The sequence below is a fragment of the Pleurodeles waltl genome, chromosome 2_1 (genome assembly GCF_031143425.1).
Source record: "Pleurodeles waltl isolate 20211129_DDA chromosome 2_1, aPleWal1.hap1.20221129, whole genome shotgun sequence".
Taxonomy (NCBI): Eukaryota; Metazoa; Chordata; class Amphibia; order Caudata; family Salamandridae; genus Pleurodeles; species Pleurodeles waltl.
Window position 1 is genome coordinate 571,252,012 of NC_090438.1, and position 25,014 is coordinate 571,277,025.

At 44.3% G+C, this 25,014-nt stretch overlaps 1 protein-coding gene across 1 annotated transcript in view; it reads left to right on the forward strand.

Annotated features, from left to right (window-relative positions):
- The window catches only part of ITGA9 (integrin subunit alpha 9), an 818,222-nt gene that overhangs the window by 728,616 nt on the left and 64,592 nt on the right, over positions 1–25,014 (forward strand). The window contains exon 26 of the mRNA XM_069215150.1: positions 4,503–4,604. Within this exon, the coding sequence (XP_069071251.1) occupies positions 4,503–4,604 (102 nt within the window). The remainder of the gene's footprint in view (positions 1–4,502; positions 4,605–25,014) is intronic.

Consider the following 25,014-nt stretch of genomic DNA (forward strand, 5'->3'; position numbering starts at 1 on the left):
TTTGTACATGGTGGAGATCTTGTCGTGGAAGAAGTCCGCAAGGGTGTTGCTGAGTTCCTAAGAAGCGATGATCTTGTTTTTGGTGGCTGTGGGGTTGGAGAACTGTCTGATGATGTTGAAGAGTTCTTTGGTGTGGTTAGAGCTGGCTTCGATGTGGCCAGCCAGGGTGGTCCTCTTCATCTCTTTCAGTAATTGGTGGTATTGGTTGAGGGACGACTTAAAGGTGGCTCAGTATGCGGGCTCCTTGCTGATGCACTGTTTCCTTTCTAATCGCTTGGAGTTGCGGATCACGGTTCTCAGTTCAGTGGTGTGCCAACTGGCCTGTTTGGTGAGTCCCCATGTTTGGTGGGTTTGACAAGTGTGACTCTATCAGCACAATCGGTGAGCCAGACAGAGAAGTTCTTGACAGCCTGTTCTAGGTAGGTTGTGGTGTCAGGTTGGGAGGTGTTGAGGGCATCAGTCCACTGGATCTCTGATACTTTGCTCCTGCTGCAGTGTGAGGTGCTGGGAGGCTTGGTCGCCGTGCCAGGGGAGCTTGGTGACATGGCTGCATTTGACTCTGTTGATGGCCGTGAAGATGGGGTTGAGCATGTGTCCTGCATAATGTGTGTGGTCAGAGACTAGTTGAGTGAGGCTGGTGTTTTTCATGCTTTTAAGCAGGTTGACAGTGTTGCCGTTGTTGTGGTAATCAAGATGAAAATGTAGGTCTCCAAGCTAGATGTAGTGTTTGGAGTCAGTGGTGAGTGGGGCGATGAATTCAGTGATGGTGTCGCAGAAACAGAGGCGTGGTCCTGGATGTCTTTATGCAAGGTGATTCTGATGGTGGTTTTGCTGTTGATTTGGAGTTGAAAATTGAGGTGTTCCATGATCAGGGTGGTGTTGTCCGAGGCAGTGGTGCAGTGGATAGTTTCTTTGTGGATGATGGAGATTACACCTTCGTGTTTGTTGATAGGCTCCTGGTGTGCTATCTTGTAGCTGTTTGTTTTTGCTGAGGCATGTCGGGAGCCGATGCAGTGCTGAGCCAGGACTTGGTGTGTAAGACAACGTTTGGGGTGACGGTGCCCCAGATCCTGGTGGCATGCCTGCAAAGAGATCGTGCTTTGAGCAAGAGGCAGCAGAGTTGTTCCAAAGCGGTTGTGGTTGGCGTGGTCATCGTGGTGGTGGTTGTTGTGCGTGCAGATGCTCTTGTGTTGCAGGAGAAGAGACAGTGCCAGCCGGTAAAAGGTCCTATTGTTGATCGTGGGGAGGTGCAGCACCAGTTAGTGCAGAGTCTGGTGTGAGGGCTCGGAGCTGAGTGGTGGTGTATCAGCGTGTGGCGGGACAACCAGGGCTTCTGGCACTGGGCGCGGTCCAATTGCGATCGGGTGCAGAAGGGCTTGTTTTTGGGCCACCTTTGGTGTGCCCATTGCACGCCCGCACTGTGGACTCCATTAAGTAGGTCCTGGGAAGGGTGCTGGGAGGAGGTAGATGGGGGCTGCAAGGGCAGAAAGTTGGAGGGAGATGCAGCGGGAAGGTGAGCAGGCAGAGAAACAACAGAAATTTAGAAAGTCAGTACAAAACTAAACAAGCTGAACACGATTAAACAAAGCTGAGTTAGACAAGACTGAGCATAACACGCGAACAAAATTCAGTAACCAGGAGGCAGCGAAGCAGCAAGGGGGGGAGCTGTCACAAAAGACCTGCAGCAAGGCCCCTAAAGTGCCAGATGCCACTGGCGCTGCTGGGAACGTAGTCGAGGTTTGCCGAGCCAGTTCAATCAGGCCAACGCAATGTTGGAAATGTTGTAGTGCAAATTCAGCCTCTGTGCCCTCAAATGAGATAAAATGCTCATTAGGATACATTTTTTCCTTAAAGAACAAATGGGATGCATTAAAAAATTGAAAAATGTACGTTTCGTTGTTTAAGAGTAGCACTGGTCCATAGGACCACTGCTTTTCTTAAAAATATATTTTTGTCAAGATTTACAAAGGGGAAGGATTCCCTTGCAGACCACTTCCCATCTGAGGAGTAAAGGAAGTGGTAAAACATTAATGTTTTGCGACCGGTATTCTGTTACAAAACATTAACACGTACCAATGTAAATCGGTATTTGGAAGGGACACCCTAATTATGCGCCTTCCAAATAGTGATTCGAATTTTGTATGCAAACCCAGATTGCGATTCAGTAACATGTTACCAAATCGCAATTTGTGGTTTGTACACAGAGAAAGGCCTGTTTAGGTCACAAACGACTGATTCTATGAACTGACCTTTTGCAACCAACTACATAGAGCTGTTTGCTCTTAAATGTGAGATTTATCACTTCTCCTGGGCATCCCTGAGCCCAGACAGTTTGTATAGAGTGTAAGCGTGTCTTCAATTTTTCTCGAGTTTTCTCATACATTTACATTTAATGTAAAGATATTTCGAGAGCCAGGGAAGTGGGGGTTTTGATCAGCTATGACCAGAAATAAAAGGGAGCCATTTTAAACATGCGTAGCTCTTTTGCTGCCTCCCCACCTTGAACTTTTACTCCCATGAAGAAAGAGTTTTTGACACTCTATGATACGGATACCCTTCCAGAAGATTTTCTTAACGGGTGACTGATATGTAATTTAACATCTTAGAGGCAGGAGGAAAGACGGAAGGAAAAACTGTCTGTTTCCTTATAAAGCATGTTGGTCATTAGTTATAGATGAAAGACTTGGGTTGGCTTGATTCCTAATCCACAGCCTGTGAGAAAGCAGATCAATTCCAATGAGGAATTAATGAAGCACACACTTAAATTATGGTTTCTATATTTAACCTCAAAACCACGATAAAGATCGGAAAAAGAACATTTTAGTACAATCTCATCCATATGTAAGAGAACAGCAAAAAGGAAAATAGCGCATTACATAAAAAATATTTGTAGGGCCATATTTGGAGGTCACTTGTATTGAACGAAAAAGCCAGGCCTTCTTATATAAGTATACGTTTTCCTTGATGGAACCAGACACTACTAGCCTTTAGCTCTATAGCCTAAATGATGCATTTTATGGGAAATTTGAAAGCTCATGCGTCATCATTTTGTTGTTAACATTGATGAGACTGTTATGATTTCTTGTTTTATACAGAAATATAATGTTAGTGTTGTCCGCTTTGTATATATTTGCTGTTCTCAAGCATCTTAGTTTAGTCTAACATTTGCACAGTCACTCTATATTTCCTTAGTAGGGGTCTGCAATACATAAACGTTTCTGAAATTTGATTTCAGCGGCACCATAAATCATGCAGTTGGAATGTTGCGTAAACCAATCCTTCCTGCGGGCTGAATTTTCAGTTATCCCCTCTTGTAACGACAATCTTTAGTGCAATAAAAAAAACACAAAAAACAAAGTCCCCATAACAGTAATGCAGGCTGAGTGTGACTGTTTTGGGCTGACAGACAGCCGAAACCCATGCATGGAGACCAGTAGAATGCCAGTCACGCCCTCCAGAAGTAGAGATCCACAACTTCAGTAGGGAGAAGTTAGATCAGATGTTGCCTCTCTGAGTCAGGAATATCTCCCTCAATGCAGCAACGTGGAAGTACCCTCTGCTGACACAGTGTTGTGAAAGATGATCATTACATTCATCCTTTGTTGGCCATGCTTGTGGCAGAATGGGATGCACAAACTGACAGGTGTGAGCTAAACATAGTTTGCATCCTCATGTCCATCCTCATGCTGATTTTGAGGTTGTCTGCCTGCTGCACAGAAAATAGCCTTCCTGTAGCCTTGTAACATGAGATGTGGTGGTATAGATATTTTAAGAAGCTGAAAGATGCTATCACTTCCACATTCAAGACCTCTGCAGTCCTTGAGGACGGCAGCAAGGTTATTAAAAAAAAAAAAGATTGAAACAGAAACTGGAATGCATAAGAATCCAATCTAACAAACAAGGATCTTAGCTTTGAAACCATATGAACTATACAGTTATACCTTTATACCTTCTATCAAACCCAAAAGTGAGCATGGTTTGTGCAATGTGACACCTGGGAACGCGTCAGAATACCCGCTCCGCATACACTGGGCAAAACAGTATCTTTAACGCTTCAAGTAACTCATCAAGAACTTAGAAAATAGCTGGAAATGTTAAGGCAAAGAATCAAGATTTTCAAGTCTGTTGATTAACATATTTTAGCAAATTTTAAATTGGTTATTCTTCTCTTGGAACTCTACTTTTTAACTGCCCAATTATTTGTTTAGCTTTGGATCATGCTTGAAAACCTTTCTGTTCGTCCTTGTGTGACGCATATCAAAGATTTGGTGAAAACAAAAGAGAAAATTGCCATTTTATAAAGTTGAAAAAAACTCATTCTCAAGTCTATAACGTTTAAGTAATCGAACAAAGAAACACTTTCTTAAATATACGTTTGTTTAAACATGTGTTAACGGTCCTGTGGTTTTGACTTCGTTTTATGGAGCTTGCTTTTTTCTGTAATTAAGATGAATGTTTTTGAGTGGGCCTTTTCCTGAACTCCTTGTTCTTGCACTTAACAGGACAGCTCCTCTGTCATACAGATCGTGACAAGGGCCAAGGCAGAGGTTGACACAAGACTCCGAGCTGTGGAGGTATCGCACGGCAATTCTGAAGCTGCCAAGGTGAGTTAACGCATCCAACGTGGAGGGAAGCCACTGTTCTGACGGGGCCATTATACCTACCCCAACGACAGTGACTTCTCTTACGCACATTTGTTTCCAAATATTCCCTATTGTGATTAGAATGACACCAATGCCAACCTTGAATACTGCAACAATTCTATAAACTCGAACCTTTTTTGTCTGAAATACTTTTCACAAGTTCTACAGATTAGGAAAAGGTAGAAGTTTTTTTTTAATTTATAAGACTGCAAGGGGAAAAACAGCAGGCTACCCACCTCTGCTGGGCTTGTTATAGCTATGCTCAGGGATGGGAAAACAAACAAGATGCTCTTGGGAGGAGTCTCACCCTGTAATGGAAGGCACAAACATATACTCGCCATCTTAATATTTCCGAGGAACCTCTGCTGAGTAGCTGCAAATGAACCGAGTTAGCCCTGTAGATGGGGTCAAAACATTAAGGAACAGCACAATATCAAGGAAACCACACAGAACTGCAATGGTGGCTTTAATGTAGCTCAGGAGGCTCATTCTCCATTTGCGGCCATTGCTCTGCATCCTTCATAGCAGAGATTTAGATCCAGGTCTACATGTTCAGCCGTTCATTCAGATTATGCTGTGCTTAGTAAGAAGCGCCCTACTGACTCGCTGCACTCTATCAACTAGCAGCCATGCAGTCATCCAACACAGGGTCTCAAATGGTGAGCACAGATAATCAGTCAGTCCACCTACACAGTCAACTACCATAGATCCTTGAATAGCCAGTTCTAATTCTCATACAACCAATGCAACTATTCCACTAATCCAAACAAAAAATAAACCAGCACTGCACTGCACTCAACCAACCATCATCAGTATTAATTTATTTATAGAGCACCACATATTACTCTGGCCAAATGATAACTCGGGGGCCACAAATAGTATTAAAGAGAAATAGGTTTAAAATTCGAGCCAGGTTTTGAGGACTGGTCTCGGAATTTCTCTCCATGCTTTTAGCGTTTCTGAGCTGTGTTGTCTGAAGTTCACATTCACTGTGTTACTGAGTTAGGACATGTGTTAGAAAAAAACCCGGAAAAACGAGTGCATAGATCCACAGGCACCAAACGTGTTCATAATTTGCCCCCTAAACATCTTTTCCCACAGAATCATGCACTGGGAAAAGTCTGAAGCTTGCAGTTGTTTCTAGGTCTGGCTATTTTTCTTGCTCATGCCAATGACATAAATCCCGAACACTAGTTGAGACATACCACAATTATTCTTTAACCAGAAACATTTGCAAAACTCCCCTTTCATGATATATTTTATTTCCTTTACTTTCCCTTTTCAAAGTCCCTTGCTGTTTTCCTCTGAGTATTATAGCATTTCCTTTTGGCTCTGAGCTCCCTCTGAAGCTCTTCCTGTGGAAGTTGTTGGAGTTAGCTGGCAGAGGACTTTCTCTGGTTCCAGGAGCTGGCATAACTACAGACACACCTCTGCTTGCAGAATTGCAGCATCATGGCTGGCGGTTGCTGGCAGGCTGGCCAGTTTTTCTCTCGTTGGCTTGGCAAGCCCTCATTTTTAGCACAGCATATCTTCATCTTCCATAATGCACATAATATCTCCTTTGAGTCACCCTCTCAAGATTCATGTTGAGGGAATTGTACTCAAACGCTGTTGTTTGCAGTGAAATGTTTGAAGAGAAATGATTCTGGTTTACTTCGGCAAACTCTGATAGTTTGCCCTTTGGAATCAGGGCTCAATAATAGGAGGGGACTCTCTCAAGCTTTGGTCCTGGCCCAAAGTTGGGTACCAGACAGGTACCAAGGCTGTAATAGAAGGTGCCACCACTAAAAACAAGCATTTGCAATGCAGTGGGTCTCGCATTTGCTCGAGTTAGAGCTATTAGCGTAGTAAACTCCTAACCAGACTTTTTGCCACATGAATTGAAAATGAAAAGTATAACAGTTTCACATAAACCGCCCAATTCAAAGCGCCATGGCCACCATGAGCATCAGTGTGAAGGAGACATATAAAAGGAAAAAGAAGTTTGCTCATAGTCAAACGTATCTGCAAAAGTGCAATTAGCCATGCAACAGGGTCTATGTCCAAGGCAGTAACCAAACCGCCCCAAGAAGGGACAAACGTAAAGCATTTACCAATGATGATAAAGGATTTTTGAAAGGCAAGTCCATGAACGAGCGATAGTGATGGGCATGTGGTGGGCATGGTTAAAAGCCCAAATAGATTACAACACGTCAGAAAAGCAGCGCTTGTGCGCTGCTATGCTCAGCCTAACGAGTGGGTCTAGGAAAAAAAGGATCCCCCAAAAATGTATAGGCATAAATCCAATATCTAAAAGGCTCAGACCACACCCAGCAAAGTCTTTGATGCTCTATGTGATACTGTTGGTAATGTCTAGGTGACCAAGTATATCGCCACTAGTGACCAGTTATGGCCAAAGTCCACACATGTTTCGTAAATGCCAAACTGTTAGCCTTGCTTTTCAAAGACTGTATGGACAAAAGAGTCCGTACTTACCACTTTGGTCGTAGGGTCCCTTTTTTTCTTTTATTGTACTTCAAAATCTACCAGCCACAGTTACAATTTTCAAGCAGTGTGGCATCCATGTGAGTCACTAGACTAGCTAAGGGTCAACTAGGACTTAGTCTGTCATGATTAGATACCACTTATAGCTTTATCATGTTATATTGATGGAATCTATGGGCTAAAAGTTATTTCAAATGGTTCTGGATAATGAAAACAGTCTCTAGGATTTTCAAATGGAATGTGAATCATCAGTGCTTCATGGCTCTTCTCAGGTGGAAGAACAGGGAATCCTGGCACACTAGACACACCGGATAAGTCAAGGACAGTACACGCTTGCTGCTCCAGTCCAGTGGGAGAGTTTTACATGTGGAGTTTCCTGTGAGCTGCGCCTTGTGTAAAACTTGCTGTAGATCAGGTTGAGTTGGTCATGCCCTTGTGTAGATCTGCCTGAAGATCAGGTTGGATTCTCCTGACTGATTCAGTCCAGTACCTTGTGTGAGTAGGTAGGTTCTCCAGCTCTTCACAAGTCTTTTCAGTTTCCTAGACTTAGATCAATTCTGGAGGGGGGGCTCCCATGCAGCAGATTTGATACCCCTTGATTGGTGTCTCCTATCCTAAATTGGTGTGCAGAGTCTAGAAGACAAAGAATAAACCATATACTGGCTGAGGAGTCCAGTACATATTCCTCTGGTGATCAAAGCTGCATGCTACACCAACTATACCACTTTTTAGATCCGACAGTCCTGGAGGAACATTCTGTCCCTGTTGCTGGCCAGATTTCAATGGCTTTTGAACACAGAGTTCCCAGTCAGGTGTTATGTGTGTTGGCCTCACACTAAGGCACACCTCTAATCTGTTCTCATCACCAAAGGAGGTTAGCGCCAAACAGAAATTAGAGGGTGGGAGAGTTTCACCCAGAGCAGAGGATCCTATACTGCTTGAATATATAGGGCTTGAAACCCCCTACATGCACAAGGAAGAGGGTTTTGAGGGGGACAAGAATGGTGTATGTGCAAGCTATGATGGCAGAGATAACTGTCAAATGACCACCATTTTATGCAAAACACACACACTGGGCCACCCCAAAGGGGTCCATGTAAAAAGGTCTGTGGCACTGCAAATAAATTATGCTGCTACAGAGGCCAGTCACTGAATCACTCAGAAAGTGAGTACAGTTTGTCCGACTGATATTTAAAGAAAGCTTTGATGTCAACAAAGAACAAGAACAACACAGACACACAACATGAACTTAGTGACGTAATTGGGATTTGTAAAGGTTTCTTAGGTGTACATAGCAGTCATTACTCTAGAGACATGTTCAGGACTTTGTCCTAACAGAACTGAATGTGTATCTTTTATCTTCTGAGTGTTTTTGTGAAGCTCAATCAGGGCATCCTACAAGACTTTTATTGTAGCCCCAAAGGCATGAGAGTAGGATGTGAGAAGAGGGCAGTAACTAATGAGTAAAGAAAAAACAAGCGTCTAGGTCAGTTTGAAGTTCCATAGGTAAGATTTGAATGGGCACTTTTCATCTGTCAAATCAAAACTCTTAAAACCCTTGTACGTATGAGTTGCTTGTTGGTAGATAAGTTTGTTTCAAACCACTCAGACTTTTCAAATCAGTTTGCAATTGACAAAGCTGAAACTCATAAATCCTGTGAGTTAAATCTCTGAAAACTTGCTGTAAATTGTGAAATTGTCTAGGAAACTTTGGTTATAACTCATTCATACCGCTTGGCCTTAAGCAACAGTAGCTGGTAACATACAGTTTATAGCGTGTGTGGCTGTGCATGCTGTGCACGCTCCTGTCATCTAGTGCTGGGCTAGGGCATTTGCAACTAGTTTTTTCTTCCAAGAAGTCTTTCGAGTCACTAGGTGTAGTGACTCCTCCTTTTGTTGGCAATGCACATGGGCATCGGCTCCATTGTTTGAATGTTTTCCATACAGCGTTTGAGCTTAAGGATGGAGTGTTAGACTGGAAAGTATGAGGCCATGCAGGAATCTATGTACAAAGAAGTTAAAAATGCAGAACTCCAACAATCAAAGGCTTCCAGGGAGGTATGTAAGTAGACCTACACACTGCAAAGAGTTGCAAACAAGCTAAGTAGCATATTCTGATTGTAGCATGTGTGCATATAGATACACATGCTCTGCATAGAATGTTTAGCAGTACTCCCCTTAGAGGGGAGGTCCTGAGGTGCTGGTGGATGCCGTTTCCTGCTTTGGCTGCAAGATAGGAGATTGAGCATCCTACTTTTCTGTGTGCGGGTATAGGCCAGCGTAAGGGAGATGGAGCAGAGGTGTCTGGAGGGTTTGTGGTATCTCAGGCGGTTGTTAATGTAGGCGGTCCCAGAATTGTGCAGGGCCTTGAACGCGTAGGTGAGGAGCTTGAACTGGCATCTCTTCTGAACCAGGAGGCAGTGGAGTTTTTTGAGGTGAGTGTGTGTGGGTGGGATGAAGGAGATCCAGGATGAGTCTTGCTGCGGCATACTGGATAGTCTGTAGTCTCTTAACTAGGTGTGCCTGATTCCCACATAGAGGATGTTTCTGTAGTCCAATCGACTGGTGAATAGGGCTTGGGTGATGGCCACTTGAACATTTTACATAACATGCAGGATGAAGAAACAGGAATGTGACACTGCGTTGGTGCTGTGGAAGCCTTAAATGTGAGGATAGAAGAAAACCTGGATGAAAGGAATCTCCGAATACTACCGGAATTCAGCCTAGGCTTGTCTCAATGCAGCACCAGTAACTGCTTGGGGGATGGGTAAGTCAGGGGAGGTTGGGTACGGCAATACATTTCAGCTTTAACAAACATTTTAATAAAAACTAACTGGACAAAGAAAACAAGAGCATATTTAGTACTCAGACCCCATGACAATGGGTTTGCTAATCCTGTTTTGGTTGTAAACTCCTGTGCTGTGCCCAAAATGTAAAATGCAGGCACTAATTGTTGGTGTTTGCTCCCATCAATTAAGGCATGTTTTCCCATCTTGAAATGTGGAATAATATGTGTTGGATCTGGGCCTTTTTGCAGTGTTGACCTCAAACTTTTTGCCTTCTTCCTCCTATTTTTTCTGACCTGTTTCTGTTGGCTTCAGGACTCTGGGCACTTTACCACTGCTAACCAGTGCTAAAGTGCAAATGCTCTCTGTCTAAAATGTATTGGTGATTGCTTTATCCATGATTTGTATATTTGATTTATTAGTAAGGCCCTAGTAAGGTGCACTATGTGTGTCCTGGGCCTGTAGGTCAAATACTACTAGTGGGCCTGCAGCACTGATTGTGCCATCCACATTAGTAGGCCTGTAAACATGTTTCAGACCTGCCATTGCAGTGTCTGTGTGTGCAGTTTTAAACTGCCATTTCGATCTGGCAAGTGCACCCACTTGCCAGGCCCAAACCTTCCCTTTAATACATGTAAAGCACCCCTAAGAAGACAAAAGCAGCCTCATGGGCAGGGTGCAGTGTATTTAAAAGGTACGACATGTACTGGTGTGTGTTACATGTCATGATAGTGAAATACTGCTAAATGTGTTTTTCACTATTGCAAGGACTATCTCTCCCATAGGGTAACATGAGGATTGTCTTGAAATATCTTTTAAGTGTAATTTTCCGTTGGGCGCAGATAGAGATTGGGAGTTTGTGGTCTCTGAACTCACAATTTAAAAATACAACTTTTGGTGAAGTTGGTTTTTGAATTGTAGGTTTGAAAAGGCCACTTTTGGAAAGGGGCCATTCTCTGGCTTAATCATTCTGTGCCTCTGCCTGTCTGCTGAATATACGTCTGTGTCAGGATGACAGTTGGTCGATTGGTACATTCACTGTAGACAGTCACACAAAGGGAGCAGAGGTGAGCCCTTGATATCCTGATGGCCCATCACCAGACTGATGGGTCTTCCTGAGCTAGAGTAGTGGGAGTAGCACCTGAATAGGGCTGTGCCTGTCCTCACACAAAACAGTCTCCAACCCCTTGGAGTGTGTCTGGGGCCAGGGCAGGGAAAGGCAGGGTCTTATGCATTACAAAGACTTCTCTTTGAAGTTTGCCTACTTCAAATACAGAAATGGGTTAAAGTACTGGACCTCTGACTCCACATAGAATCCTTCTGGACTGAGGACATTCTGCCAGGAAGAAGAGCTTGATGCTGTAGGAGGGGCTGCCACTCTGCCTGTTGCTTTGCAGTGCTGGCCTGCTGCTTGCTGCTTCTGTCCTGAAAGTGAACAGACTGGACCTTGCTTTCTAAATCCTGCTTCCGAAGGTTCTCCAAGGGCTTTAACTAAGCTTGCCTCCTGTAAGAAATCTCAGGGACATCAAAGACTTCATCTGCCAGCACCTGTGCTCTCTTGCTGAGAGTCCTGACATGCCAAGTGGTGTCAAATCCTGTTCCTGGGCCCTTGGGAGTGAGTTCTGTTGCAACCAACAAAAAAACAAGCATCAACTTCAGAGCGACTTCGGAACTGGTGTCACTGCCTGACTCCGCGCTGCTTCTTGCACTGGACACGTGGGCCTCAATGAATGAAACAACATTGTAGAGCCAATGCAGCATCAGCGCGTCCAAAGTTCCACAACAGCGTGAGTCCAGAGTACCGTGTCACCGATGGGCGTGGCACCCGGCTCCAACTCTGCGCAGTACCTATGGCCCTGTGGTGTGATCGCAACACCGCAAAGTCGAAGCCTCGCATCTTGAGCTCCAGGATCCATTGACCCTGCCTTGTGATAAGGAACTGACGCCTGACCACAGACGCAGCTTCACCTCCCCTCCTACCATAAGGAACCAACACCTCACCTCTCCTGCCTAGCAGTAAGGAATCAACGCTTCACCTCCCCAGTAGCAGTAAAGAATTGACGCCGCACCGGCTCCAGTGGTGCCTCACTACCCCGACTCAGTGCAATGTCTTTGTTACCTCATCGTTACCCCAGGTACTGTACCTGGGGTCTGTGCAACTTCATGAGCAGCCCGCACTTCCTCACGAGTGGTGTTGGATTGTTGGAAATGACTCCGTCAAGATGTTGTGTTATCTTTACTTGTGTATGTTGGATTTTTGTTGTTATGGTCTTGTTTTACTCAGATAAATATTGCCTACTTTTATAAACTGGTGTGGAGTACTTTTTTGGTGTTTTCACTGTATTACTGTGTGTGTACAAATACTTGACACATTGCCGCTGAGATGAGCCTGACTGCTTGACCCAAGCTACCAAGGGAGTGAGCAGGGGTTATCGTAGTTGTGTGACTCCATTACCCTGACTAGAGTGAGGGTCCCTACTTGGACACGGTGCAAACACCTGCCAACTAGAAACCCTATTTCGAACAAAATGCAATATCTCTGTGTCATTTAGGGGTGACACTTGAATGGGGGTGACACTTGAATGGAGGTCCATTTATGCAACTGCTAATTTGCACACCACACCTACATTTTGAGCCCCTATTGTGATCAGACCCTCACTGATGTTCCAGCACTTGGAAGAAACCAATAGTTTACTTATGGTAATAAACGTTCTGTCAGGCTGGTATCAAGTAAAAATGCAAATTGTAGGCCTGGAGTTTGACAGCATAATTGTCAAACAGACCTATTGGCAGCATTGTACATAGGATGGGCTTTGGATCAACCTCATTCAATCACTGAATTTCTTCCTCCTCTTTCAGCTATTAGCTTCAGACTTTGTCAATCATGCCCTGGCTTAGCACAGCAGAGCACTCATCTCCCACCTAATGGTATTGGCTGTCTAAGTTTATCTTTCCTTCTTCACTTGAGTGCTTGCTTTGAACTACATGAAGGATTACTTTACACGTGAAGTCCACTCTATGCAGCTCTGCTGACTCTGTCCCTTATTCCTTGCTCTAATGCGCCAGTGCTGCATGCATTAGCAAATAGCCCCAGACCTATTGGCTTTGCTAATATGCTTTCTGTAAGTGATTACTTATGAAGAATGGAAATATCACTGCTAAGTTAGAGGCCAACACTCCAACTTCCAATAAATGCTTACCTCTGGTGAAGCAAATGTAATGAAGCTATTTGGAAACAAATCATCCGATTAAACACGGAAGGCCTCTTTGAAAAAGCCTCCTGTGTCATCTTGACATTTTAACAACTTCTAGCAAACGGCAGTACATCACCAGCACCAAACAATTACAGTATTGAACTTCTTAGCCAGTCAGTTACCACAACCAGAGGGAATAGAAGGTAACCATTTTAGACTTGTCCCATTCCTAATAATGAATTCAAATAGTTGAAAAAGACTTGTAAAAGTATTATCAAGAAGATTCAGCCGTGTGGTGAAAGGTTTGCATAACTTATTCTAGAAAGACAACATTTACTTAATAAAAATGTCCAAAAATTATATTTTCTTAACATTTTTGATACTTGAATCTTCGAGGTCAGAGAAACTATGCAGAATGATCTATACAAACAGTTGACTCATCAAAATAAACTGCCCAATCTTAAATTGTGCAGTCTGCTCAGATGCCTTGTCTGCAGTGCTTATCCCTGTAGGATCCATTACAAAGCGGACCATGAGTTTTGTAGTGTCTAAGTATAAAAACCCATATAATGCTAAAAACTCTTGGCACATATATTCAATATTTTTAAAACAGAATTACACACCATTACTGCCTGGTATTCTGCTGATGAGCACCACAGTGGAGCAACACGAAAGAATCTTAAAAAACAGCAAGGTTTTAAGGCCTTTCTGTAACACTTCGTGATTTCTGATTGAGATGAAGCGGAGCAGCCTGTCATCGAGGGAAGAGACAAGGGCTCAAAGGGATTTTAGCTGGATCACAAAACATTTTCATTTGTGCTAATAGTAACTAAGGTAGTGCTTAATGTAGCAATTTTACAACTGTGTTATGAAAGTAGATTTCTGACATAGTAATGTATGAGAAGAAGGGGCTTTTTTTGTTATGTGGCATTTTGTTGTGCTGATTATGTGTTCTATTCTTTTTTGTTCTGCTGTGCTTTTGTGCTGTATCGTGAAGTTTTTGTGTTGTGTGTTGTTTGGCTACTTAGCTGTGTTGTGCACTCTTATGTTTTATTTGTGTTGGTATGTTGCTTTGTGTATCTTATTGTGTTATGTGTTGTTGTCTGCTTTAGATATGCCAAGAAATGCTGCTACTTTCCTCTAAATCTCCAGTTACTAGCAGCCAGTGACCACTGTCTAAAGTGATAAAGTAGTAGTGCCCGAGCTCCGCAACTATTTAACACACCAATTAACAATTAGCTCAACATAGTAGTAGAGACCGATCTCAAATTAAAACTTGCCGGGTCCCACCCCCCATTCCTACGGAAAAACTGGAGAACAAAGAAGCATTTAAGTGGTGGACTGAGAAGCAGGAGAGGAAGTGTAACACCTCACCTTCTTGACATAACAGGAAGTTCACTTAAGTAAAATATTGTCATGCAAAAGACCGTCAGCTGCACACTCTTTACACTGGCAAGTTAATGCAAGGGTTGTAAACGGAGGAAACGTAGTATTGTATTCGTGCATAGAAAGAGTTGGGCTAATCCTTTTGGAACTGACTGGTGTTGTAAAGTCAGATAGCCCTTCATACCCAGGCAAAATGAATGTCTGCAGTCCAGCCTTAAAAATGTGGGGGTTGTGACTGCGGAAGATTGCTTGACCAAGGTCGGAAATGGACAGTTATATTTCCCTTTCTGAAGTTGACAAATATCATTTGCCTCGATGACTTATCCTGAGTAATAAGCGAGCATTTGTGATTGATCTTGAAACCAGTGTTATTTATCAAAGGTAAGTACATGCCCTTGTTCATGGGCCACAGGTAATCGTTTCTGTGCTTCTATCCTGCCCCATCACCTTTCCAAATGTAATTACTTGGTACAGCCTTTAACTCCAGCAGCATTTATCCTGCAGCATTTGTAACAAATTATTGAAGTTTTATTGTTAGGTTGTGCTTGGTTGAAATGGCCAATTTTAGACGATCGAAAAAATAACATAATAAGCAACCCAAAATGTAATTGCATTATTAAAATATGAGGAAGTCGTGTTGAGTAGTATTCATGATATAAGAAAACATGACACATTTTTTTCACCATTTTATACTTGATTTATGTATATGGTGTCCTGTCATTCGCTTCTCTATTGTGTCTGTGCTCTTTACAATTTAGAACAGATAAATCATGCTCATTAAATACACATAACAGGGGCCAGATTAGCACAACCTAGGGAAGATTGCAAGTTTATGGACTTGATTTTTCCTGTGCATTGAAATTGAGCCATTTTGCTGTTGTTCAACATGCAATTTCAAGAAAATACATTAAATAAGAAAAACCACAATAGCTTCATTTGGTGGAGTACAGTGAGAGGCACTGGGTATAGGCTTTGTATTCTGCTATGATATTTACTCTTGATAGGAAATCATGTTATTGCAGTCACAATATTATTAATGTCTACTGAGGTGCCAACGTGAAATCAGAACTCTTGTTTGGCAAGACAGTACACAGCAAAATCTGCAGGTATTTCTCAGCATTGGCCAATTAAAGCTTAGTAAGCAATATGATTGAAAGGAGTAAGCAGGATTACTGGTCTTGTGAGACTATCAATCCATGGGATTTACCTCCAGCATGCAAATATATTTTGGACTCTCCTCTAGCAGGGGCTGAGGGCATGCGAGAGAACTAGAAAACTGTGGAAATTAAGCGTGAGCCATTCGAGCCAGGAAGAAATTGCAGTGAACGCATTCCTCTGGCATTTGTCGTTGGCATGAGAGTCACTCTATGTTCTGAATTTCTACATATGTTTCCCATCATAGTCTTCTACCATCACCTCCTAGCTTTCAACATCAGTAATTCCACTTTTCACTGTTGGAAACAATGGAGATTGCTTAGAGTATTGAGTGGTTTTATGTAGCAGTTTGCCTGGAGGTATTTCTATCCCAGAAGGCGCAGCAAGGTTGTAAGGTGTGATTCCTAAAATGAATTTGTTTCTTAATGAATGAAGCTACCAGCAAGCAACCACGTGGTAACAAATAGGCCATAAGAATTCCACAAATTATTTGATGGCTGTTCAGAGAGTGTGGCTATAGTGAAAACGTGTCTTAAAGTTGAAGAACCACAACATCAAATATTCTGCCTCCTTTGAAAACCAGTGGCATTTTGCAGATAGAGCTTGGTTAAACATATAGACTGTGGCAGGCACCATAAGGTAACATTGATGTGTAAACTGAGTACACAGTCTTGCAAAGTCTCACAGGCTAAGTATAATAGCGTAGATACCTCGAATAAATAAGTACTTAGGTTTGGTGAGACAATGAAATGGAAGTCAGTGGGGATTCTACAGGTGAGAGAAGATGTGTTTAAATAGGACAGGTCTCACAGGAGCCATGCATTTAATGAGCAATCTTGTGTTGGGACAGTTCTGTGTCAGGGCTTGTACTCTCCCACGTGGTTCTTTTTGAGATGTCCTTCAGTGTTGGGCCAAGTATCTAAGTCTACCGGACATCCATAGACTTAGGAACACTAACCGCCTATCTGGCAATTACATTTCCTATTATGCCATGTGTGGTTGTCTCCTGTGTCTGCTATTCTACAAAACATTGCCTCCCTAGGTCTTACACACTTCCAGGTTCTTCATAAACACAAGAGGACCCGTTCCAGAGTATAGACTTTCGATCTGTTCTGGAAACCCAGACTACTTTTTTCAACACTGACATCCTCGGAGAGCAGAGTTACCAAGGCTCTCCTCAAACTCAGGATTGTTTAGACCTTTCTCCAAATGTCTACATTGGTCTAAGGTCCCTCCAAAGAACTTTATTCGTGGTAATACATTACTTAATTTTAGAAATCTAAAATCATGCTGAGGCACTGGGATGTTTTTCTCCTTTACAAGAAGTGGGCGAAACAAAAATTAAGCCATGATTTACAGTAGAACTGTGGAATCTATTTGGGACAATCCATTACCGAGTTTGCGATCACTGCCCAAATCAAAATCAAGCCCTTACTATTTGATTGGGAGAAAAGGAATATTGTGCACTCATTTGCCTAGCCACAGGGAGTTCGAATATCTACAGCATGTGGAGCAAATTAAAGTGATAGTGACAAATGAGACAAGAAGTGCCTGCAAGGATTGCTGGTGATGTATCCTGCTTTCTGACCCTAATCTCTATTTCCTATCAGATGGAATCCGATACTTTGAACCTATTCCTCCTGTTGGCACTTTAATGTAGAGTTCATGCTCAACATTTCATAGTGGCATAAAACCTCCATAGTCGAGTTTGAAGTCGCCATCAGCCAGAATTGTTTCCTAACACCTGTACTTATTTTTCCATGTACCTGAACCTTGGAATACGTACCATTGCCACTGTTATTGGTTCTTTGCGCAAGGGGTTTATTTTGTTTTTCGTTTATTGATCATTTGTAGATTTGACAGTTTAGAAAAAGGCATGCACAGGGCCACAGTCGTCACAGAACAAGTTACTAGGCTGTTCTTTCAGTTCCATGGCAGGTGAGCTATTTGCAGATTGATGCCACAAGCCTTCTTTCAGTCCATCGCCACTGGGCCTACAGGCCACGCCGCTTTGGAATGCCATGCATTAGGCAATTTGCACACCAGTGTGACGGAAACAGATCTCAGTGTGGACCGCTGATGGACATACCAATAAAATATGAGGCCGTCGTGCCAGTTACTCTCTCAAGCTAACCACCACCTCCCAAAATACAGCCAACCTTCCTATTCTAACTTTGTAAACTGAGCCGGCCTCTTGCCGCAGCTCAAAATAACGAGCCTTTTAGTCTCTTGAGCACGAGCTCTAGTAACTGACTACTTCTGAGATCAGAAAGGCGCACTGTTGCAAGGCTCTTGCTCTCATCATTCAGTGATCTCAGTGATGAGGCGCATAATTACACTAAAGCCTCACCCCAAAGAGATTCGGGTTTGAGCGAAGGTTATTTGCAAAGAACTACAAAGGACATAGCGTGCTGCTAATGGGAGAAGCCTGCTGCAGTATGTTATTTTTTTATGAAACCCCTAGCCAAGTGGATTTTTTTTTTAATCAATGTTAGAACATATCATGAATACTCCACAGGAATGCGGAAAATATAGCTAGCTATAGTTATAGTTGGTGACACGCCATAGTTACATTGTTTCTGTCTGGCTCAGGAGCAAGAGAACAGCTGCGGAAGACACCACATCTTATTTCCAGCAGTCTAGAAATGATCCATTGCAGCACCTTAACTACCTGCTATGAAGGAACCAATCAATGTGTCATATCTGAAGTGCTTCTTATAACAGTACACTTCCCCGCTATACGATTGCACCGATGTGCAGGTGCAAGTACTAGGCTGTAGAAGCTGCAGGAATTCATTAAAGTATAGAAAAAATAAAATAGGGCATTTCATTTTAATCCATCAAATAAATGCAAATTAGAGTGAATGGCCTGGTAGCAATTAGAATGCAGACAGACCCACAGTCTAATGTTGGGCATATCTTGCCTAATTTAGTAACATTCAGGAACGAAACTGGAGGGCCTCCCCCTGCAAAGAACATGGAGAGCCCCCCCTCTGGACTCACAGAAGCAAGATTCTGTGTTGAGTGGGTGCCAGTGGAGCTCAGGCCCCCGGGGGAGCTGCGGTGTCCTTTGTTATGCCACTGGTAACATTATCCAGGATATTAAATCAGGACAGGAGTTTGTTAATAAATCGGGTAAGGAGGAAGTTATAAAGAGTTCTCTTTAGAGATAGTTTCCTTCCCCAGTTCTGGCCTCTCCTAACTACTTTGCACAAAGGTGGAGGTCAAAAGCAGGGCTGCTTTGGTTTTATTCAATACAGCCAAAATTATGGGCATTATTCTAACTAGCGGCGATTGAAACGACATTTTCAGCAAGTGACAAACTCTAATCAATCAGTGTTATTAATTGAAATAGGGAATCCTGCAATGTCTAAAGTGCAAACTTTTCAATCGGTAATTTTCCCCATACTATGTAAAATCTATTCTGATGAAAAGGAAATGCATGCTCGCTTCTAGTGAGCTGTTATCCCTGCTAAAGCATCTCATTAAAAAAATGCAAATCAACTTGCTGTCCTATGACCGACTGTGACTGAAAGGCCCATGTAAAACCTCCTTGTGATGTGAAGAAGGTCCTGTTCTGCCCCCATGTCCTCCATCACGGACCAGATCGTGGCTCTAGAAATCTCATCAAATGCTGGCCAAAGGCCCCTGGAAGACACACACACCAGCATATTTACACCAGCGTACTTAAATGTAACATAAATCTAAAATATACCTCTGATAAAAACGAGGTGCGGTTTGACCTGTCTTTGTAGCATTTCAGCAAAAACATTCCAAACAATTTGGCCCCTGCTTCAATGAATGAAATGTGTCTATTTATGTCTAAATATGGCTTGGGGTACCCTGGACTCTTGTTGCTCTTAGCTGCCAAACTACCTTTCCAACAGTAATTCTTATCGGCTGTAGAGGGGGGGGGGGGGCAGTGTGTGGCGGACATTTATGGTGTTACACCTTTTATTGGGCCCAGACAACACTTATAAGATAGTGTTACAGTGCCCACGTAGCCAGGGCTCTCTAGTGGTAGCTGTGGTGAGCGGGCAAGACTTATCTAGGAGGAGTGTGAAACACTTGCTATACCACAGTAGTCACACAGTAACTTATCACACATGAAAGTAACCAGACAGTGTTGCAAAAATAAAGGTACTTTATTACAGAAACACCAACCTAGATTTCTATAGGCAAGCCCCCTACTGAAGGTAAGTACACACAAAATATACACAGGTAAGTATTAGTATAAAGGGCTCTATAGGGGGAGCAAACCATATACTAAAAAGTGGAGTGCAAAAATGGATCCCCAACCAGAGGATATGGCGTAGTTAGCGAAGGGCTGGGAGAGAGTGGAACCCCAATAGGTAAGTATCTAGAAGACCCCCAGCGACCAGGAGAGCAGGGGAAACATCCTTTATGCCGACTTTTTTATAACGAAGTCCTGGTTAACGAAAGTGGAACAACGCTTTCTTTAACCACGACTTCGTTATTTTGTGCCTTAAGCACGCATGTCCTGAACAACGAACATGCATGGTTAAGGTACAAACAAGGGAGTCGGCTGAGGAAGACGACGCAGATGAGGCGACGACTCAGGTAAGTGGGGGGTTTTAGGTTTTGGGGTGGGGCGTTTTTGGTTTTGGGGAGGGGGTGGGGGGTCAGGGGTTTTAGGTTTTGGGGTGGGGTTGGGGGGGTGGGGCGTTTTTGGTTTTGGGGAGGGGGTGGGGGGGTCGGGGGTTTTAGGTTTTGGGGTGGGTTTGGGGGGGTGGGGCGTTTTTGGTTTTGGGGAGGGGGTGGGGGGTCGGGGTTTTAGGTTTTGGGGTGGGGTTGGGGGGGTGGGCCGTTTTAGGTTTTGGGGAGGGGGTCGGGGTTTTAGGTTTTGGGGTGGGGTTGGGGGTGGGGCATTTTTGGTTTTGGGGAGGGGGTGGGGGGGTCGGGGGTTTTAGGTTTTGGGGTGGGTTGGGGGGTGGGGCGTTTTTGGTTTTGGGGAGGGGGTGGGGGGTCAGGGGTTTTAGGTTTTGGGGTGGGGTTGGGGGGTGGGGCGTTTTTGGTTTTGGGGAGGGGGTTTTAGGTTTTGGGGTGGGGTTGAGGGGGTGGGGTGAGGCATGCAGGATCAATGGGTGCCTGTTACTAATGACTTTACCAGGAATGGCTTTACGATGAAATGTCGTTGTTAAGGCATTCGTGGTAAAGGCATTAGTAGTAACAACGAGGTCGGTGTTCCGACCTAGTTGTTTAGGCACCCGTTGTTTTGTCAGTCGGCATTCCGTCGTACAACCGGAGAGCAGAGGTAAGTTACCTGGTTATCCTATAGGCTAACATGGGGACTCATAAATGAAATATTGCATAAACAGGATCAGGCCGGTGAAACCCAATGGTGAATTCTGGATGAAGAGGACCTGTAAAAGAAAGAGACAGAGTCCAGTCCATGCATGAGTGTCCAGGTGGGGCAGGCGGCAATGCCCACCCTTCTGTGGGTGAAGACACAGGTCAATGGTGGTGGATGAAGTCCAGCTGCAGAGTCCAGGAGCAGAGGAGTCCCTAAAGTCACCTAGGAGCTGCCCCTCTATGGTCACTGGATTGCAGATGGGTCAGTGGTTAGGAGGACCTCCAGCAAGCAAATGCAACTGGATCTATTGGAGATTTGCATAGCTAAAGCGGACCAGCAAGGTCCTAGGGACTCATCCTCAGAAGACAGAAGAGCCAGTAGAAGCAGTCAGAGCCCCCACGAACAACCCACTGGTGGCAGGCACAGTTAGTCACAGTGAGGCCCAGGCAGCACACCTGGAGAGGAGTCCCAAATCGCTGGAACAGCAGAGATGAGACTGTCCTTGCAGAATTAGAGTGCTGAGTTCTGGGGATCCTGGGAACCTGAAGATCCCTTGGAGCAGGAGTCGACAAGCATTGGTTGCTGCAACAGTTGCAGTGCACCTGGGTTCTGTCTTGGAGGAAGAGGCAAGGATTCACTGTCTCCCAAGTTAGACAGAAGACAGAGAGGACCCCTCAGAACCACCATCTGTTTTGGAGAATCTTCACAGGTCCAGAGGACAGCAGATCCCAGCAGCCGGACGTCGTTGCCTTAGGTGCCTGCAGATGCAGGGGAGTGACTCCTTCATTCCAAGGGTTCTTCTGCTTCTTTGGTACAGCTGTAGTCTTACTGACCCCAGAGGATGCACAGCTATTAAATGTTGCAAGTTGCTGACAGGAGCCACGGAAACAATGTTGTAAGGAGAGGCTGTCTCGGTCTTGCAGTCTTGTTCAGTTCCTATGAAGTCCAGCAGCGCTTCTGGTGGCCAGGAGCAGAAGAGGTTGTTGCAGAGGAGTCCTGATGGAGTCTTGCATGCTGAATCTGGGGACCCACCCGCAAGGGAGTCCCTAAATATCCTGAAAAGGGGATTGGTCACTTTGCAAGGTGACCACCAATTAGAGGGGGTCACTGATGTCATCTGCCTAATCTGACCAGTCAGATGATCCCAGGGGCCTCTGCCTATTATGTTTTCAAGTTGGCAGAATCAAGTGGCCACCTGGAGGAGCGCTGGACACCACCCCTGGTGTGGTGATAAGCAGAAGAGTGATCACTCCCCTTTCCTTTGTCCAGTTTTGCACCAGAGCAGGGACCAGTGGTCCCTGGTTTGGTGCAAATTGGATTATGCAAGGAGGGCACCAAATGTGCCCTTCACAGCAAACCGGTGGCATGGGGAGGCCATCCCTCCCCAGCCTTGTAACACCTATTTCTAAAGAAGAGGAGGTTGCAGTCCTCCACCACAGGAAATCATTTGTTCTGCCTTCCCCTGCTTACAATGGTCAAGCAGCAGGAGGGCAGAATACGCTCTGAGGGGCTGCAGCAGATTGGGCTGTTCGCAGACCTTGAAAGACTGGTATGAGCAATAATGGGAGTGGGGTCCTCTAAGTAGCTCCCCAGAGTGCATGGAATCATGCCACCAATACTTGCATTAGTATTGGGGTATGATTCCGACATGTTTGATACCAAACATGCCTCGGTTCAGAGGTACCATTATGTAGCTGGACCTATGGCCAGTACATAGCTAAAATGCCTTCCCCACACTGCGAAGTCTGGAAAATAGGAACCGGAGGTCATAGTGGTACCTCTGCTCCTGCACGGGGCCCACACACACAGGGGCCTGCACCCTTCCCTTAGGGCTGGAAGGGCCTAGCATAGGGGTAACTTACAGTGACTTGGTGTAGCGGCCAACAGTGAAAGGGTGCATGCACCTTTTCATGCATGCTGCATATGGCAGTCCTACAGACGCAGTTTGCATGGGGCTCCCATGGGTGGCATAATACATGCTGCAGCCCATGGGGGACCCCTGGTCTACCAAAGCCCTGGGAACCTAAGTACCATATTCTAGGGACTTACAGGGGCACACCAATATGACAATTGTGGAGTGTAAATAGTACCAAGACAACCAAAATTAGAGGAGAAAGCACAACCACTGGGGTCCTGGTTAGCAGGATCCCAGTGAAAACAGTTTAAGCACACTGACAACAGGCAAAAAGTGCAGGTAACATGCCAGAAAGAGGGACTTTCCTACATTGACCTAGACTAATCCTGTTATAAGAAGGAGACTGTAGTATTTTTCAGGAGAGTGTGGATGTCAGAACACAGCTAAAATAACTTATTAGAAGTGATGTAGTTAGTTGTTAGAAATGGGGTCTATAGTTGGTAATGATTTGCACACTGTCCAAGAAGGGACCCTCACTCTAGTCAGGGTAAGGCAGCCACACAGCTAACCTGACCCCTGCACACCCCCTTAGTAACTTGGCACAAGCAGTCGTGCTTATCTCAGAGGCAATGTGCAAAATATTTGTACACACATAGTAACACAGTGATAACACTACAAAAAGACACCACACCAGTTTAGACAAATATCCAATAATTATCTGAATAAAACAAGACCAAAACAACAAAAATCCAACATACACAAGCAAAGATATCACTTTTAAAAAGTTGCAAAGAAATCTAATCCAGAGGAATCAATAGTTGTTTCTCTTTAACACACAGTACCTGGGATGCATCAAAAACAATGATGATGCGGGCCGCAGAGGAGGTGAGGCACTGGATTACAATCCGATGCGTCGATTCTGTCCCTGCAGGAAAGGTGGTGTGTTTGTTCCTTACTGGCAGGGGAGGTGATGCGTTAGCTCTCTCCCACAAGGAGAGATGATGCAGCCATTTCCAGCCACACAACCTCAGTTCTTTGCTGCGGTGTGGGGTTGATGTGAAAATTATTCCCAGGGATGATTAGTGGAACAATCCAGATGCATGGTGATGATAAAGCCACGGTGAAACATTCTCTGCAACGGTCCTACAGATGCTACATCAATCCATCCACCGCAAGGCAGGTGCTGCATCAGTTCTTCAGCTGGAAGGCACGCGCTGCATCGAATCTTCTTCCACAAGTACAGCAAAGTGTTGATTTTCAGCCAGGGTGATCCGATGCATGGATTTTCTTCCTCAGGACACCAGTTTCTACTTCCAAGTGCCCTGCAACTGCATTTGGCACCACTTGGCAAGTCAGGACTCTAAGCAGAAGAGTCCAGGCACTGGCAGATAAAGTCCTGGATGTCCCTGAGACTCTTTAACAGGAGGCAAGCTCAGTTCGAGCCCTTGGAGAACCTTGGAAAAGAGGATGTAGAAAGCAAAGTCCAGTCCTTTTATCCCCTGGACAGAAACAGCAAGCAGCAGGCCAGCACAACAAAACAACAGACAGGATGGCAGTTCCTCCTACAGCATCCAGCTTCTTCTTCCTGACAGAATGTCCTCAGTCCAGAGGTGTGCTGAAGTTGTAGTCTCAGAGGCCCAATACTTATACACATTTCTGCCTTTGAAGGAGGCAAACGTCAAAGGAAAGTCTTTGTAGTGCACAAGACCCTGCTTTTCCTGCCCTGGCCCCAGACACACTCCAGGGGGTTGGAGACTGCTTTGTGTAAGGACATGTACAGGCCTGTTCAGGTGCAAGTGTTAGCTCCTCCTTCTACGCTAGCCCAGGAAGACCCATCAGAATATTCAAGACAAACCTCAGCTCCCTTTGTGTGAATGTCTAGAGTGAAATCACAAACAGCCTAACTGTCATCCTGACCTAGACGTGTATTCCACAGCCAGGCAGAGGCACAGAATGGTTAAACAAGAAAATGCCCACTTTCTAAAAGTGGCATTTTCAAACTTACAATTTAAAAACCAACTTCACCAAAAGATGTATTTGTAACATGTTAGTTCAGAGACCCAACCCCCATATTTCTATCTGCTCCCAATTGGAAATTACACTTAAAAGATATTTCAAGGCAATCCTCATATTAACCTATGGGAGAGATAGCCTTGCAATAGTGAAAACATAAGTTGGCAGTATTTCACTATTAGGA